Source organism: Heteronotia binoei, chromosome 15 (genome assembly GCF_032191835.1).
Source record: "Heteronotia binoei isolate CCM8104 ecotype False Entrance Well chromosome 15, APGP_CSIRO_Hbin_v1, whole genome shotgun sequence".
NCBI lineage: Eukaryota > Metazoa > Chordata > Lepidosauria > Squamata > Gekkonidae > Heteronotia > Heteronotia binoei.
This window is the reverse complement of record NC_083237.1, coordinates 62,927,618-62,946,968: the sequence shown is the minus strand read 5'-3', so window position 1 is coordinate 62,946,968 and position 19,351 is coordinate 62,927,618. Positions and strand designations below refer to the sequence as shown.

At 48.3% G+C, this 19,351-nt stretch overlaps 1 protein-coding gene across 1 annotated transcript in view; it reads left to right on the top strand.

Moving 5' to 3' along the window:
- Positions 1 to 19,351, top strand: part of ITGB3 (integrin subunit beta 3) — a 62,615-nt gene that overhangs the window by 34,824 nt on the left and 8,440 nt on the right. Inside the window, exons 7-10 of the mRNA XM_060256008.1 lie at positions 1,596 to 1,685; positions 1,795 to 1,929; positions 4,906 to 5,335; positions 15,530 to 15,758. Coding sequence (XP_060111991.1) covers positions 1,596 to 1,685; positions 1,795 to 1,929; positions 4,906 to 5,335; positions 15,530 to 15,758 — 884 coding nt within the window. The remainder of the gene's footprint in view (positions 1 to 1,595; positions 1,686 to 1,794; positions 1,930 to 4,905; positions 5,336 to 15,529; positions 15,759 to 19,351) is intronic.

The following is a 19,351-nucleotide window of genomic DNA, read 5'->3' as shown; positions in this document are numbered from 1 at the left end:
GTTTTTCTTGAAACTAATTTTGATCTGGACATTTCTCAAGAGGCGTGTCAAATGAATGGTTGTAGAAGTCCTCTGTATTTTCAGACCCCACTCCCCCCTGTCCCTTGCATGAGAATTGACAGCACTTGAAATTTTCACATCTCATTGCTTGCCTCAATTTACATTTGTGTGGCAATGATCTCTAAGCAATCGTATACCTCCCTGTTCTAAGCAATGGTATTCCGGCTGCCCTGATCGCAGCTCATCTCACAAAGTTTAATTTTTGCTCGCAATAATCCGCATCGTAGAGTAATAAGGAAACTGTGAACACTGGAAAGATCTGCAGAATGCAGCAATCAGGCTTCAGAATAAAATGTGATGTCTCAGAACCGTATATCTGCAGCTCCTGTAACTGACATCAGCAGTCTGTGCATGAGCTGCAATACAGAAGCTTAGCTCCGCAAAATGAGCGCAGCAAATCCACAATTTTAAAAAGGAAATAATTGAAATGGAACGGTGGCAGGCGATTTGAATGCTCAATAACTCTGGATCAAAACTGAATGTAAGCACACCCCTGGAGGCTCCATAGAACAGAATCATAGAGTTGGAAGGGACCTCCAGGTTGACTCAGTCTTCCATCCTTCCGAGGTCAGTCAAATGAGTCCCCAGCTTGCTGAGTGGGGGGAAGTGTAGATGACTGGGGAAGGCAATGGCAAACCACCCCGTAAAAAGTCTGCCGTGAAAACATTGTGAAAGAGACGTCACCCCAGAGTCGAAAAACGACTGGTGCTTGCACGGGGGACGACCTTGACCTTTTTAGATGAAGATCATATTGAAACACGCAAATTGAGGAAAACCCGGGGTGCATGTCGTCATCAAGCCTCAAAGAAGAAGAGGACACCAATCCAATCACTATTCTTAGTTTTGTAAGAACATAAGAGAAGCCATGTTGGATCAGGCCAATGGCCCATCCAGTCCAACACTCTGTATCACACAGTGGCAAAAAAATTTATATATACACACACACTGCGGCTAATAGCCACTGATGGACCTGTGCTCCATATTTTTATCTAAACCCCTCTTGAAGGTGGCTATACTTGTGGCCGCCACCACCTCCTGTGGCAGTGAATTCCACACATTAATCACCCTTTGGGTGAAGAAGTACTTCCTTTTATCCGTTTTAACCTGTCTGCTCAGCAATTTCATCGAATGCCCACGAGTTCTTGTATTGTGAGAAAGGGAGAAAAGTACTTCTTTCTCTACTTTCTCCATCCCATTGTACTATTGGGTTGATTTTGTAATGGTATATTGAATATTGTTACAGCAAGCATTTTGAGAGCGGTCGCTCGCTTTGTAAATTGTACGCGTGGCGGCAACTGTATACTAGTAAAGAATATAAATGGTACGGTGAAGCAAGTTGCATAGATTGCTATTTTGATATCACACACAGTAATTATTGCGGTTTGCCAAACCTATCCTGTGAGATTTCTGTGTTTGTTTGCCCACCTGGAGGCTGACGAACATAGCAGCAAGCACAGAGACCATGATTACACCCCACACTCCTTGGCTTCTGTTCTGTCCACTTAACCAGAACCTCCTATTGTTTTCTTTTTCAGAACTACAGTGAGTTGATTCCTGGCACGACTGTGGGGACCTTGACCCGTGATTCTAGCAATGTTTTGCAGCTCATTTTGGATTCTTATGAGGTGAGCACACGGGGCAGTGGAGTGTGGAAGGGCTGTCGAAAGGGTGAAGTTTCGTTCCATCTCTGGTTGGACGCCCGGATATTTTCTTTGCCTTCTCCCCCTCTTCTAGAAAATCCGGTCCAAAGTTGAGCTCGAGGTGCGCAACTTGCCGGAGGAGTTGTCTCTCTCATTTAACGCCACCTGCCTTGATGGTGAAGTTATCCAAGGTGTTAAGTCTTGCATGGGTCTTAAGATTGGAGACACGGTGAGTTACCTGAGAAGTGGCAGCACTAAATCTCTAGAAACTGCAGAGGATTGGAGGACATAGCCAAAGGAATAGGAAACTGCACCATTGGTCACAGGATATTAATGCCAAACAAGCATCTTTGTTTAACTAGTTGGGAGTTTTTATGGAGGAGTGTCTTCACAGATTAATGGTATCACCTCTCTCCCTCCTCCCAGGTCAAAGCAAATACTAATTAAAAATCTGTTAAAAACAATTCCCCCAAATTTGTGTACAGACAATTTGTTGTCTTTGTTTCCTACATACATAGGGTTGCCGGACTCCCAGTGGAGGTGGGGGTCCCCCCCCCCTGCCAGTCCCCACCTCTCTACCACTAATCAGCTGGCTGGCAGAGGGAACTTACCCCCAAAATAAGGAGAGCCACCTGACATATAGCAATACGTCTCTGTCACTATGTAACACAGAAGTGACATCATCACATCCGTAACATCGGGGCGACACTCTGGTATTTGGGCAAAAGCTCTATGGTAGAAGCCAAATTTACCATAGAGTTTTTGTCCAAATACCAGAGCATCACCATGACATCCTGGACATGATGATGTTACTTCCGGGTCACATGGGCAGTGACATGGACACATTGCTGTATGACAGATGGGTGTTAGCCAAAAATAACACTCATCTTTCACACGTCAGGGATGCATGAAATCTAATGAAAAGCCATTAGAAAATAATGATTTGAAATTGGAGGGGTGTGTGTCTTGCCTTCATGAATAATTCATGCATTGGAGATCATGTGTCTTGCCTTCATGAATAATTCATGCATTGGAGATCATGCAGGTAGGATTAAGGATAACATTTAAGCATGAGCTGTGGGTTAGAACATAAGAACATAAGAGAAGCCATGTTGGATCAGGCCAACGGCCCATCCAGTCCAACACTCTGTGTCACACAGTGGCAAAAAATTTATACACACACACACTGTGGCTAATAGCCACTGATGGACCTGTGCTCCATATTTTTATCTAAACCCCTCTTGAAGGTGGCTACGCTTGTGGCCGCCACCACCTCCTGTGGCAGTGAATTCCACATGTTAATCACCCTTTGGGTGAAGAAGTACTTCCTTTTATCCGTTTTAACCTGGCTGCTCAGCAGTTTCATCGAATGGGTTTGCCTCAGTGCCTCCACATGATGCGCAGTTCAGACCAGAACTGTATCCCATGTTGGGAAGCGGCTTCAGCCATCCTTCCCAACTTGAAATGGATGTTTGGTCAGTTGTGAAAACCCACCTGTATCCCAGGGAACAGCCACACTGAAAAAAGCTCTCATATAATTTGGGACAGGCAAATGGAAGGCATAAGAAAGCCTAACAACTCCAATAGTTGATAGATGGCAACGGACTATGTTTGTGTCATCATCGTCCATGTTTAATACAGTCAAAAGACCCTTCAAATAACAACAAACACATATAATTTCCAAAATTTTCAAGTCTGAAATATTAGGCTTAAAATAATTAAATACTTCCACCTTTCAGTTGTTTCCGATATCTTATTGCCTGCACTGTAAATAATGCAAGCCATGTTTGTATAAATTTCTGCAGTGACCATACTTGACAAATACCCACAGTTTTCCTGCCTTTCCACCCCTACAGTAAATCTCTCACACACACACACTCAGGCTTGTTTCCAATCTTGGAGCCAATCTTGGGGAAATAAGTTAGCCTGAGGGAATGGGAAAAAACAACAGGAAAGAAAGGATTGTAACCTGCCCCCCTCCCTCCAAGTCATGTCTGTCCTCAAATCATTCTTTGTATGAGGTAAGCGTGGAGTTGGAAATCCTGTGTTCACCTCGTAATTTTTTTTCCGGCCATAGTAAAAAAAGTTGGCAGGAGATCTGTTATTGTCTGTGTGTGTATGATTTGTAAGTGCTGACTTGGGAAATGTTAAGGACAAGTATACTCAACCTTTTTGAGCCTGTGGGCACATTCGGAATTCTGACATGGTATGGTGGGCACAGCAACAAAATGGCTGCCACACCTACCTCACAGGGTGTCTGGGTTTTTTTGGGCGGGGGGGGGGAAGGTAAAGGAGATTGTGACTGCTCTGAGACTGAGATTCAAAGTATAGGGCGGGATATAAATCCAGTATCTTCATCTACCTCACAGGGTGTCTGTTGTGAGGGAGGAAGGGAAAGGAGATTGTGAGCCGCTCTGAGACTCTTTGGAATGGAGGGTGGGATATAAATCCAATATCTTCATCTGCCTCACAGGGTGTCTGTTGTGGGGGCGGTGAGGAAGATAAAAGGCGATTGTGAGCCGCTCTGAGACTCTTCGGAGTGGAGGGCGGGATATAAATCCAATATCTTCATCTACCTCACAGGGTGTCTGTTGTGAGGGAGGAAGGGAAAGGAGAATAGGGAGCCGCTCTGAGACTCTTTGGAGTGGAGGGTGGGATATAAATCCAATATCTTCATCTGCCTCACAGGGTGTCTGTTGTGGGGGCGGGGAGGAAGATAAAAGGCGATTGTGAGCCTCTCTGAGACTCTTCGGAGTGGAGGGCAGGATATAAATCCAATATCTTTATCTACCTCACAGGGTGTCTGTTGTGGGGGGGGAGGGGAAGGTAAAGGGTATTGTGAGCCACTCTGAGACTGAGATTCAGAGTATAGGGCGGGATATAAATCCAATATCTCCTTCTAAAATGGCTTCTGCAGGAGGCGGAGCCAGCCACAAAATGAGCTTCATTTCAGTCACACCGTGCAGATCCTTGTGCTGTGGGAACAGCTGCCGCCAAAGCGACGTTTTAAAAAGATCTGTAGAGCCAATCAAATCTCCAAGAGTCAATCAGAAGCCCTACATGAGCTCACCCACTTCCTAAAAACACTCGATGGACACCAGAGAAGGTGTTGGCGGACCCCGTAGGCACCACATGAGGGACCCCTGGTTTAGAGTGCTTCCTTGTTGTGGGTTAAGAATGGGTTTCGTCTGCATCTCCTTCCCAGGTGAGCTTCAGCATCGAAGCCAAGGTGCGCGGCTGCCCCCAAGAGCGGCGGAAGTCTTTCACCATCAAGCCCGTGGGCTTCAAGGACAGCCTGACGGTGGTAGTGAACTTCAACTGTGACTGCAGGTGCCAGCGAGGTGCGGAGCCCGACAGCCCCCTCTGTTCCTTCGGCAACGGCACTTTTGAGTGCGGCATGTGCCGGTGTAACCCAGGCCGGCTGGGCTCTCACTGTGAGTGCTCCGAGGAAGAATACAGCCCCTCCCAGCAGGACAACTGCAGCCCCCAGGAGGGGCAGCCTCTCTGCAACCAGCGGGGCGAGTGTATCTGCGGCCAGTGCGTGTGTTACGGAAGCGATTTCGGCAAGGTCTCCGGCAAGTACTGTGAATGCGATGATTTCTCCTGCGTCCGCTTCAAGGGGGAGCTGTGCTCTGGTGAGTGGAACCCACCTCGGGGGATGGGGGGAGTGTTCGAGACCCGGGGGAGGCTCTTGAAAGAAGAATCGCTGCTTACGGAGCATATGGATTTCCACTGCCATTGGTTTCGTAAGAACGTAAGAGAAGCCATGGTAAATCAGGCCATGGCCCATCCAGGCCAACACTCTGTGTCACACAGTAGCCAGAACCCGGGTGCCATCAGGAGGTCCATGAGTGGGGCCAGGACACTAGAAGCCCTCCCACTGTTGCTCCCCCCCAAGCACCGAGAATACAGAGCATCACTTGCCCCAGACAGAGAGTTCCATCGATATCCTGTGGCTAATAGCCACTGATGGACTTCTGCTCCATATGCTTATCCAATCCCCTCTTGAAGCTGGCTATGCTTGTAGCCGCGGCCACCTCCTGTGGCAGTGAATTCCATGGGCTAATCACCCTTTGGGTGAAGAAGAACTTCCTTTTATTTGTTCTAACCCGACTGCTCAGCAATTTCATTGAGTGCCCACGAGTTCTTGTATTGTGAGAAAGAGAGAAAAGTGTTTCTTTCTCTGCCTTCTCTATCCCATGCATAATCTTGTACGTTCTCTATCCTTGTGGCCCCAGAAGGTAGGACGAGAACCAATGGGTTGAAATTAAATCAAAAGAGTTTCCGGCTCAACATTGGGAAGAACTTCCTGACCGTTAGAGGGGATTCCTCAGTGGAACAGGCTTCCTCCTTGGGAGGTGGTGGGCTCTCCTTCCTTGGAGGTTTTTCAAAAGAGGCTAGAGGGCCATCTGACAGCAATGAGGATCCTGTGAATTTAGCTGGAGGTGCTTGTGAGTTTCCTGCATTGTGCAGAGGGTTGGACTAGATGACCCTGGAGGTCCCTTCCAACTCTATGATTCTATAATCTTGTTTCAGGAGGGGGAAAAGTCCTCTGAGAATCTTATCTGATCAGAGATGAAAGTGTGCAAAAGTACCACATGTGTACACTAGGAGAAGTAGGGTTACCAACTCTGGGTGGGGAGATTCCCATAGATTTTGGGGTGGAGCCTGAGGAGAAGAGAGTTCGGGGAGGGAAAGGACCGATGCAATGGAGTCCCTCCCCCCAAACTGTTGCTTTTTAGTATTGTATAATAATTATTGTATCTTTATATCACCTTTTATTGGTTATGAATTCAACTTTTATGAATTGTTTGCTGGTCTACGGCCTTGATAAATAAATACATTCATTCAAGTCCAGCTGGAGGTGGGCACCGTTTGAAGAAGCAATATTTTTCACTCTCAGGTCATTTTTAACCCACTTAAAACCTACAATATACCTCCAGTTTCACATTTCGGAAATTTTCAACCTGGTTTTCAAGGACGGTATTTCACATTTCATGGTAGCAGATGAGAGAAAGGGACTGGTGGTTTGTTTGAAAGGCCACTCTCTTAAATTTATTTAACATGAAACTACAGAAAAGCAGCACATTATTAAGACAGAGAACATAAGAACATAAGAGAAGCCCTGTTGGGTCAGGCCAATGGCCCATCCAGTCCAACACTCTGTGTCACATAAGAACATAAGAGAAGCCATGTTGGATCAGGCCAATGGCCCATCCAGTCCAACACTCTGTGTCACAGAAGAACATAAGAGAAGCCCTGTTGGATCAGGCCAATGGCCCATCCAGTCCAACACTCTGTGTCACAGAAGAACATAAGAGAAGCCATGTTGGATCAGGCCAGTGGCCCATCCAGTCCAACACTCTGTGTCACAGAAGAACATAAGAGAAGCCATGTTAGAACAGGACAATGGCCCATCCAGTCCAACACTCTGTGTCACAGAAGAACATAAGAGAAGCCATGTTGGATCAGGCCAATGGCCCATCCAGTCCAACACTCTGTGTCACAGAAGAACATAAGAGAAGCCATGTTGGATCAGGCCAGTGGCCCATCCAGTCCAACACTCTGTGTCACAGAAGAACATAAGAGAAGCCATGTTGGATCAGGCCAGTGGCCCATCCAGTCCAACACTCTGTGTCACACAGTGGCCAAAGTCTGTATGGCCGGGGCTTCGCTGGCAGAACTTCCCGCCATGCGAACCTGTCCCTAATAACTGAGTTGTGCGAGGCAGAGCGGAAGTATTTCTAGGAGGGGGGACCGCGATTGGGCACCGGGGAGGAGGCTCGCCAGGCTGAGGCGCGAGGGGATTGGTGAGGCAATCACGCTAAGGGGTTTGCAAGCTTCCGCAGTGGCGGAGGTGACCTTTGTTTTTGGTTTCAACGAGTGCCTATGGGACACGCCGCTATTTTTGCCGGTGTGACGTTGCGCCTCTCGGGGGGGGGGGCATGTCATGTGCCAGACTGCTCAGGAAGCAGCCTAAGCCTGGCCATGCCCTCAACTCCACCCCCTCCTCCGCCTGAACGCTGCGCTCCACCTCACTTCCGCCCGCGCTCGGGCGCAGCCCTCAGGCGCTGCTGCCTTTGGGTGGAGCTGCTCTCAGGTGGCCCCCCACCCACATAACTCCCCTCCACTATGGCGGCACCGATAGTACGTCGGCGCACACCCTTCCTGCGCCCACGTAGCGGCTTGTCTGCTCCCAAAAGACTTTCCACTCCCCCTCTCTGGATTGTGCTGTAAGAAATGTAATTGCCACAGATACATTTCTGCTAAGTCATCGTCAAAAAAATTTAAAAAAAAAATGAATGGTAGATTGGATGGAAACAGGGGGAAAAAAAGATTTCGCACCAGGAAACATCTGTGGTAACCGTTCTATAGCAGGAAAGAGTGATAGCCATCTTGTTCTGCTGTGTGCCAATAATCATCTGTCGTTTATATCAGTGATTTCACAGTAACGCTTAAGACTTTCTGTTCTTACTATATATATATATATATTATATATATATATATATATATATATATATATATATATATATATATATATATATATATATTCGATTTTTAGCCCACCCTTCCCATAGAACAGGCTCAGGGCAGGTTACATCATAAAACAATTAACAGTAAAAAAAAACAATTTAAAATATATAAAATCTAATTACAGAGTAACAATAGGTTACTTCTGTCTTCATTTCATGCTTCAAGGCATGGAAGACATTTTTGCTTCTGGAGCAACCGACTCCTCCAAAATTAGTGTTTGCGTCGTCACCGGAGAATGCAACACACTTCGTAAGGAGGCCACGGTCCTTCGATGTTCGTGTAGCCCTTTTCTGGCGCGCTACTCAGCTGTGTTAATTTTGATTTAATACCATGGACTTTATGAAAAGATTCTGTCGCAACAGTTTTTGGTGACCTACAGCTGCTGCTGTCTGTGGAAACACCTAAGCAGAATATTTCATTTAAATCCTGGATTGCCGTAGCAACAGAGGCGTGGAGCATGTACTCTCTTGGCGACGGCTTCAGTTTTTGTTCCTGCTCAGGAAACCTTTTACACGGAGTCTGAACAGGCCATGGAAATCCGACAGAGACTGACTCTGGAATCTTATTTGTTTTATTCATTTAATTTTGTTAAACTTTGAAATTACATATGTTTTACTCATTTTATGTACATTAGCTCCCCTGCGTAATCTATTATCCAGGATTTTATATTACTTATATTGTTATTTGCACTGCTAAATCTCTTTTATGCCAATAAAGGCTTGTTGTTGTTGAGTCTGGTTCAGAATATATCACTTGATTTAACAAGTGATTCAACAGCTAACTTGACTTAACAGCTAACAAGAATGAGGCCCTTCCTGGTCTCGTAGGTGAGGACTCTGTTCCATTGCTGTGGGAAGGGAAGGAGCCAAGGGCATGAAGCGGTCCAGAGGCTTATGAGGATAATGACACAATTGGATAGGAAGTCCCAGGCCTCAGATTCAGCAGGAGCTCGCAGGAGCATAGCTCCTGAACCTTTCTGAGGGCCCCCCCTCTTCCCCCCTACCTGCCCTGTCCATTGCATAGTCAGTGCAGCTGCATAAGAATCCCTGGATTAGGAGAGCGGGCAGCCAGCCAGCCAGCCACCAGGGACTTTGCTATACCCCCAGCAGCCCTCATTAACCCCTGGAGAAGCCTGCACCACCCTTTCTCCACTTCTTATGTGATTTTGGGCAGCGGGTGGCTTGCTGGCCTTTTGACTGGGGGGCGGCCACCCAGGAAAGCCCCAGGCAAGCAAGGCCTTCTTGGACTGGCTGGATCTCTAGCCAGCCCAAGCATGCCTCACTTGCCCGGGGCTCTCCTTTCTTGCATCGGGTTGCTTTTGGCGGGCGGGGGGGAGATATGCTAATGAGCTCCGCCGCCTATTTTTCTACAAAACGACCCCTGGGAAGTCCTATTCAAAATGCACACTAGGAAGAAGTGCTGGTGGCCAGACTGAAGCTTCTTTCCACGAGGGATCTGTAGGGCAATATAGGCTCAGCCTCCCAATAAAAAAAAGAGGACGTTTTCCCCCAACTGGACAGCTCAGGCAAGCCCAGTCTCGTCAAAGCTTGGAAGCTAAGCAGGGCCAAGTCCGGCAAGTACTTGGATGGGAGACTGCCTTGGGATACCGCCAGTTGGGAGGCGGAAGCAGGTTTTATTCAGCCACCTCTCTGGCCTGTTAGCCACCCTGAGCCTGCTCTGGCAGAGGAGGTCCCCAGCAGGGATCAGTCACCAGAGGTTGACCTAACTTCCAGGTTCACATGCATGCACACAAACAAATACAAATTTAAAAAAAAAACCCACAAAAGAGGACATTTTTCATCAATTTCTTTAAAGAGCTCCAAAGAGGATGGACATCAACAAAAAAGATAAAATTTTCATCATTTTTTTTTAAGTGCCAGAAGAGAACAAACATTTATATATATATATATAGAGAGAGAGAGAGAGAGAGAGAGAGCATCTGGTCACCCAGGGCCTTTTTTTGTATAAAAAGCCCAGCTAGAACTCATTTGCATATTAGGCCACACCCCCTGACATCACCATTGTTCAAAACGTTTAAATAGAAGAGGCCCAGCGGGAACTCATTTGCATATTAGGCCACACCCCCTGACATCACCGCTGTTCAGCGCAGAACTTTTAAATAGAAGAAGCCCAGCCGGAACTCATTTGCATATTAGGCCACACACCCCTGGCATCACTATTGCTCAGTGCAGAATGTTTAAATAGAAAAGGCCCAGCAGGAACTCACTTGCATATTAGGCCACACCCCCTGACATCACCATCGTCCAGCACAAAGCTTTTAAATAGAAGAAGCCCAGCAGGAACTCATTTGCATATTAGGCCACACACCCCTGACATCACCATTGTTCAGCTCAGAACTTTTAAATAGAAAAGGCCCAGCAGGAACTCATTTGCATATTAGGCCACACACCCCTGGCATCACCATTGTTCAGCGCAGAACTTTTAAATAGAAAAGGCCCAGCAGGAACTCATTTGCATACTAGGTCACACCCCCTGACACCAAGCCAGCTGGAACTGTGCTCCTGTGTGTTCCTGCTCAAAAAAAAGCCCTGTGGTCGCCCAGCTTTAAAGACCTTGAGCTCCTTCGGTAAGGTATGTAGGGTAAATGTGCAGTATGCCACTAAGTTTCTAAAATGCCCAGTAGCTGATCATACCTGGTTTGAAAAACATAGAGATGACCCTCTTTCCTAAGCAGCATATCTGCTGGTTCTTGCTTCTACTTTCTCCACTCAAGGTCTCTTGCCTCCTTAAGCAAAGCAGTTTTGTGGGAATAAGTTTAGCGAAACTGGGAAGAGGGAAGGAAGAATAAGATTCGTGTGGTTTGGATATGGAAGGGAATTAGGAAGTGAGTGCACCCTTGGCCTCAGTTCTAGCGGGGACTCTGGAGAAAAGTCATAGTTAACAAATTTGTGGATGCCACACAGAGTTGTTCTATCTTACAGAGTTCCTTGTGCTTTGCCACAGCAGGAAGTTTTAATGGTCTTTGTTGGTCCCTTTTCACAGGGCTTTTGTGAGGAGTTATGCTTAATCCTTCTTTGGACAGGAAATGAATCTGTTAAACCAGGACTCCCCAACCTTGGTGAATTTGTGGGTGCATTTGGAATTCTGATACAGGGCAGTGAATGTAACCACATTAGGATTGCCATTTCCCAGTTGAGACTGAAGAAGAAGAAAACTGCAGATTTATACCCCGCCCTTCTCTCTGAATCAGAGACTCAGAGCAGCTCACAATCTCCTTTATCTTCTTTCCCCACAACAGACACCCTGTGGGGTAGGTGGGGCTGAAAGGGCTCTCACAGCAGCTGCCCTTTCAAGGACAACTCTTGCAATAGCTATGGCTGACCCAAGGGCATTGCAGCAGCTGCAAGTGGAGGAGTGGGGAATCAAACCTGGTTCTCCCATATAAGATTCCGCATACTTAACCACTACACCAAACTGGCTCTCACCAAACTGGGGGATCCCTTGGTTTTTTGGTTTAAAAGCCCTGTGAAAAAAGGTCAGGGGCTTTCAGACCTGGCAACCCTATACAAAATGGCTACTGAAGAAGGAGGAGTCAAAAACGCACACAGCCTGCTGAAATCTGAGCACAAGGGAGAAGAGGATTTATTTAACAACTACCCTGGGAAAGAGGACTGAGGGATTAAAAACAACAATACTGAAGTGGCAACTTCCAGCCCTGTGACTGAATGTTCTGATTTTTTTAATCTCAACTGGAGATTGTTTTAGCCAAATCTCACGAGGGAAAGAATGGCTTGTGTTTGGTTTTCTTGGAAGTTCCAGAATCCAGGATAGGCGTGAGGGTGACTCAGGGACTGATAAAGGCGCCAGGAACACTTTCTGTGGTGTTGTGAGCTGCAGAAATTGGCCTTGCCCTTCACGCAGAACTGGAGCGTTCTGGTCCTCGGGTGCTGTGATCCACAACGGCCATTGTGCAAAACACAAGAGGAGGGCCAGCGGGGACTTATGTAAACCTGATCTCATCGTGTGGATTTTGAAGTGCAAATTTGAAAAGCCGAGGGTCCCCCCCAACCCTGCTTGCTTTTCCAAATCTATTTCTGCACCGCCCGTTCTTCTTTCTCCCCGTACCCCCATCGACTAATTTGTCGTCTCCTGGCTCATTCCGTGGCAGTCATTATTTCTGATGGATGTGACGGACCCCACAGCCTGTTCTCTAGGGTGTACTTTCTCCCCAGGATCAGCAGTGAATTCACCCCCACACACAAGCAGCTGCTTCTCCTCCTCCTCTTTCTCCGCCATTCACTCGAGTTGCTCATTAACTAGCCTTCCTGTTTATTTTTCTCTTGTAGAGGTGGAGGCATATCCCAGAAGATATGCATGGGTGCCTGGGGCCTCTGACCTTGCGACACGTATGTTCCCATATTAATGGCTCAGCTGCATCAATCGTTCACTAGCTGAACTGAATTTATATGCAGGGACGGATCTAGGGTTGCCAAGTCCAATTCAAGAAATATCTGGGGACTTTGGGGGTGGAGCCAGGAGACTTTGGGGGTGGAGCCAAGATCAAGTCTGTGACAAGCATAATTGAACTCCGAAGGGAGTTCTGGCCATCACATTTCAAGGGACGGCACACCTTTCCAATGCCTTCTCCATAGGAAATAATGAAGGATAGGGGCACCTTCTTTTGGGGCTCATAGAATTGAACCCCCTGGTCCAATCGTTTTGAAACTTGGGGGATATTTTGGGGAGGGGCAGTAGATGCTGCACTGAAAATTTGGTGCCTCTACCTCAAAAAACAGCCCCCCCCCACAGAGCCCCAGATACCCGCGGATCAATTCTCCATGATTTTCTATGGGAATAAATCTCCATAGGGAATAATAGAGTTCCCAGCAGACATTTCCCTCCCCTCCCCCTGCTTTCTGATGACCCTGAAGCGGGGGGAGGGCCTCCAAACCGGGGGATCCCCTGCCCCCACCTGGGGATTGGCAACCCTAGACGGATCCTGGCATGTGGCGGCGTATTTAGAGGGCACCTGTCTGTGCCTTGCCCTGTGCCAGCTTAGACAGAATGTTCATACTAGGGGCATCAAGCTCATTGGTTATGAGGGCCGGATGTGATATAAAAGAAACCGTGTTGGGCTGGAACCATGTCGGACCAGGCCACGTGTGTACCTATTTAAGATTAAGTAGCAGAGATATAAATTTGATAAAGAACACAGACAAACACAAATATATTTCTTTAAAAACTTAAAACATGCTTAAAACATTAGCGCTCGTTGGTCTTAAAGGCGCTTTCTTTGGATTTCTCCCATGGGATCCAGGGAACTGGGCAAAGGAAGCTCTGGCTCTTTCCTTCCTTCCCCAGGGGACTGGGGGTGGGAGGGAGGAGCCTCAGCCAATAGAAGGAAGAGAGGCTTGGCTCAGTAGCTCTGCTCTGCCATTGAGATAGCCTGGCAAAGCAAGCTTTTCCTTCCCCCCTTCCTCCCCAAGGGAGGAGCCTCAGCCAATGGAGAAAATAGAGATTTTGTTCTATAGCTCCTGTGCGATCGAGCAAGCCTTGCAAAGCAAGCTGTGATGCAGAAGGAAGCAAGAGAGAGGGAGAAAAAAGCAGATGACAGCCAGTTGCTCGGGGGCCTGATTCAACCTCCTACCTGCATGTTTGACGCCCCTGGTCTATACGTTGGCTGTCCTGTTTCAATCTCCCAGCACTGAACTTACAAAGGAGGTTTGTTGGAGACAGGGAGAATACACAAAGGGATGAGTTGTTTGACTCAGCTTGAATACCATCGGGAAACAATGCATCAATGCAATCCCTCGCATCAGGAACACGGTGACATCTCGTGGCGTGATGTCATCATGGGATAGCCACGCCCTCTCCCAGAACGCCCCTCAAATCCTTCCGCTGACGAAAACATTGAGCCTGGCAACCCCATCTGGCATTCGGAGGCTTATTGCCTCTGAGTGTGCAGGTTTACTTTGATCTTTTGGGAAAGATCGTAGCTAAGATGAAATGGCTAGCCCAGAAAGTCCAGATTTCCCTGGTCTTGCAAAGGATGCCGCGGTTGGCCGCCTGAACGCCGACTCTGACCCTTGCTTTGTGGAGCAGCAGGAGAGAGAAAAATGAGGAATAATAATAATAATAATAATTTTTTTATTTATACCCCGCCGAAGCAGGCTCAGGGCGGCTTACAGGACATGGTATAAACCATGTTATAACAATAAAAACAAGATAATACGGTTAAAATGCAATTCATAGATGAAATATGTTAAATAAATAGTCTAAAACCAATATAGCTTAACAGTGCCGCAATCTCCAGTATGTACAAAGATGGCTTGATGTTACTACCAGGTTTTGTTTTAGAAAGCTAGTTGGAAGAGGGCGGTTTTGCAAGCTTCTCTTATGTTCTTATGTTCTTGGCTTCTCTTATGTTCTTATGTGACACAGAGTGTTGGACTGGATGGGCCACTGGCCTGATCCAACATGGCTTCTCTTATGTTCTTATGTGACACAGAGTGTTGGACTGGATGGGCCACTGGCCTGATCCAACAGGGCTTCTCTAATGTTCTTATGTGACACAGAGTGTTGGACTGGATGGGCCACTGGCCTGATCCAACATGGCTTCTCTAATGTTCTTATGTGACACAGAGTGTTGGACTGGATGGGCCACTGGCCTGATCCAACATGGCTTCTCTTATGTTCTTATGTGACACAGAGTGTTGGACTGGATGGGCCACTGGCCTGATCCAACATGGCTTCTCTTATGTTCTTCTGTGACACAGAGTGTTGGACTAGATGGGCCATTGGCCTGATCCAACATGGCTTCTCTTATGTGACACAGAGGGTTGGACTAGATGGGCCATTGGCCTGATCCAACAGGGCTTCTCTAATGTTCTTATGTGACACAGAGTGTTGGACTGGATGGGCCACTGGCCTGATCCAACATGGCTTCTCTTATGTGACACAGAGTGTTGGACTGGATGGGCCATTGGCCTGATCCAACATGGCTTCTCTAATGTTCTTATGTGACACAGAATGTTGGACTGGATGGACCATTCGTCTGATCCAACATGGCTTCTCTTAATGTTCTTACTGATAAAATTAAATCCAGGTGGGCAGCCATGTTGGTCTGAAGCAGTAGAACAAAGCAGGAGTCAAGTGGCACATTTAAGACTGAATAAAACTTTGTTGGCCTTAAAGGTGAAGCTTGATTCCTGCTTTGTTCTACTGATAAGATTAGGTTTTTTTTAAAGGCCTTTTGAGAGGTTTTTTTTTTTAATTAGACCTCTAGTTATAGATTTGAGCTCTTGCTCCTGTTCATCGTGCGGTTTCACTTGCAGGTCACGGGAAGTGCGTCTGCGGGGACTGTGCCTGCGATCCGGACTGGAAGGGGACCTACTGCAATTGCACCACCCGGACCGACACCTGCCTCTCCAGCAACGGGATGATCTGCAGCGGGCTGGGGCGGGGCTACTGCGCCTGCGGGAAGTGCGTCTGCACCCAGCCGGGCTCTTACGGAGACACCTGTGAGAAGTGTCCCACCTGCCCCGATGCCTGCACCATCAAGAAGTGAGTAAGGGATGAGCCGCTTCCAAACCCACCGCTTGTCTCAACCGCGAGCAGGACTTCCAGGGAAGGTTGCCGGCTTCTGCTAGAGAAAATGGCTGCTTTGGAGGGTGGACTCTATGGTGCTCCAGCCCACTGAGGCCCCTCACCTCCCCCAAAGCTGGTTTGGTGTAGTGGTTAAGTGTGCGGACTCTTATCTGGGAGAACCGGGTTTGATTCCCCACTCCTCCACTTGCACCTGCTGGAATGGCCTTGGGTCAGCCATAGCTCTGGCAGAGGTTGTCCTTGAAAGGGCAGCTGCTGTGAGAGCCCTCTCCAGCCCCACCCACCTCACAGGGTGTCTGTTGTGGGGGAGGAAGGGAAAGGAGATTGTGAGCCACTCTGAGACTCTTCGGAGTGGAGGGCGGGATATAAATCCAATATCTTCATCTACCTCACAGGGTGACTGTTGTGGGGGAGGAAGGGAAAGGAGATTGTGAGCCGCTCTGAGACTCTTCGGAGTGGAGGGCGGGATATAAATCCAATATCTTCTTCTTCTTCTTCTTCAAACCCTCCTGTCCCCAGGCTTCACCCCCAAATCTCCTGGAATTTCCCAACCTGGAGCTGGCATCTGTGTACCTCTCCCTCTTTTTTCCTGCAGGCTTTGAGAAATGCAGTCTCAGCCCCAGGGCCAGCTCACCCGCTAGGCAAATTAGGCATTTGTCAGGGGCACCGAATTGGGCTCTCTCCCCTTCCTGGTACCCAAGACAAATGCCTAACTTCCACACACACACCCCCGCTGCATTGGCCACCGCCACTTGTCCGCACACCCCAGGCTGCTTCCCCTTCTGCAGTGCCGTAACACAGCAGTGTTACCGCTGCCACAACACCCCTCCTTCCCCCAGCATGCTGAAGAGGAGCGCTGCTAAGCTTGACCCTACCCGCTTCAACGCGGGCACCTGAGCTTTCTCCCTTAAGAGACTGCTGGAGGAGGCTTCGCTCCCCCTTCCTTCCGGTCCCGGAAAAGAGGGGGAAGCGAAGCCTTCTCCAGCGCTCAGATGCTCGGGCCGTATCGAAGCGAATAGGGCCGATTCTAGCGGCACTCCTCTGAGTGCACTGGAAGGGGGGTGGTGCACGTTGCGGCGATGCAGAAGGGAGGGGGGCAGCTCAGCCTGTGTGTGTGGGGGGGTGCACACACCTAGGGCCCCCGGGGGTGCAGGGCAGCAGGCAGTGAGTCACCCTAGGGCCTTCCCGGCTCAGCCCACAACTGGGCACCGCAAGTCCCCAAGGCGGCCACAGAGGGCTTATCTCACCATTGGCCCTTCTGGATAAGTCGTGGCCTCTTTGCTGATTCCTCTGCTGGTACTATAGAGAAAAAGAGGGGCTCCCTGAGTTTAAGAAAGACTATAATTGAAGAAACGTCAGGGTGAAACTATACTATCAAAACTATCAAAATAGGTAATAGGGAAAACCCTTTTGGCCTCTACTTCTGAGTAGACTCTGCTCCTAAATGATCTAAGATGAAGAACATCCTGACTGTCAGAGCGGTTCCTCAGTGGGGCAGAAAAATCCATTGAGCAAATCAGAGGAAAATAGAGCAAGATTCAAGGACCGTAGCACCTTAAAGACCGACGAGATTTCAAGAATGGTTAGAGCGGTTCCTCAGTGAAAGAGGCTTCCTCCTCAGGAGTTGGTGGGCTCTCCTTCCTTGGAGGTTTTTAAGCAGAGGCTAGATGGCCATCTGACAGCGATGAGGATCCTGTGAATTTAGGGGGAGGTGTTTGTGAGTTTCCTGCATTCTGCAGGGGGTTGGACTAGATGACCCTGGAGGTCCCTTCCAACTCTAGGATTCTTCAGGAGGTGGTGGGCTCTCCTTCCTTGGAGGTTTTTCAACAGAGGCTAGATGGCCATCTGACAGCAATGAAGATCCTGTGAATTTTTTTTTTTGGGGGGGGGGGGTTGTGAGTTTCCTGCATTGTGCAGGGGGTTGGACTAGATAACCCTGGAGGTCCCTTCCAACTCTAAGATTCTAGGATTCTTCGGGAGGTGGTGGGCTCTCCTTCATTGGAGGTTTTTAAACAGGCTAGATGGCCATCTGACAGTAATGTAGTTCCTGTGAATTTAGGGGGAGGTGTTTTTGAGTTTCCTGAATTGTGCAGTGGATTGGACTAATGACCCTGGAGGTCCCTTCCAACTCTAGGATTATTCAGGAGGTGGTGGGCTCTCCTTCCTTGGAGGTTTTTCAACAGAGGCTAGATGGCCATCTGGCAGCAATGAGGATCCTGTGAATTTAGGGGGGGGGGGGGGTTGTGAGTTTCCTGCATTGTGCAGGGTGTTGGACTAGATAACCCTGGAGGTCCCTTCCAACTCTATAGTTCTGTGAAAGTCCAGGCTCCCTTTTTAGGATATAGCCCATCCCTTCTGCAGAGACTTTGGGAGGGATGCCTGTCAGGTTCCCAGTTTCCCTTCAATAAGGACGACTCTCCATGTATTTGGATAAGCATTTATTGTAAGGCAGGATAACGTGACACTGAGATGTAGTCAGTGTTGAAACCGGCATACAGCGAAACAGGCATTGGGTTATATAATCTTGCAGGGGCTGTTACAAGTGCGCCTGAACTCAGGGCCCGAAGACCGTTGAAATCTAGTGGCATGCGTTCAGTACCAAGCATTCTACAAAGCCTCCCAAGATAGAAGCGGTGGCCTTGAGGGCCAGGCCGCTTCCCAGCTTCCAGGAGGCAAGCCGTTAAGTATCGTTTCTCCAGCAGTCTAAGCATCCATTCCTCAGGTTACATCAAACAGGTGCAGATAAGGGCAAGGCACTTGACAAGGCCCAAACTTCAAACCTGCAGTACGCTCTGGGCAGTGCCTGTCTGTGTCAGACACTGGAAAACACAGTGATATAATAGACACTGGAAAACACATGATATAATAGATGATGAAGAAGAAGATATTGGATTTATCTCCCGCCCTCCACTCCGAAGAGTCTCAGAGCGGCTCACAATCTCCTTTCCCTTCCTCCCCCACAACAGACACCCTGTGAGGTAGATGAAGATACTGGATTTATATCCCGCCCTCCACTCCGAAGAGTCTCAGAGCGGCTCACAATCTCCTTTACCTTCCTCCCCCACAACAGACACCCTATGAGGTAGATGAAGATATTGGATTTATATCCCGCCCTCCACTCCGAAGAGTCTCAGAGCGGCTCACAATCTCCTTTCCCTTCCTCCCCACCCACAACAGACACCCTGTGAGGTAGATGAAGATACTGGATTTATATCCCGCCCTCCACTCCGAAGAGTCTCAGAGCAGCTCACAATCTCCTTTACCTTCCTCCCCCACAACAGACACCTAGTGAGGTAGATGAAGATATTGGATTTATATCCCGCCCTCCACTCCGAAGAGTCTCAGAGCGGCTCACAATCTCCTTTACCTTCCTCCCCCACAACAGACACCCTGTGAGGTGGGTGGGGCTGGAGAAGGCTCTCACAGCAGCTGCCCTTTCAAGGACAACCTCTGCCAGAGCTATGGCTGACCCAAGGCCATGCTAGCAGGTGCAAGTGGAGGAGTGGGGAATCAAACCCGGTTCTCCCAGATAAGAGTCCGCACACTTCACC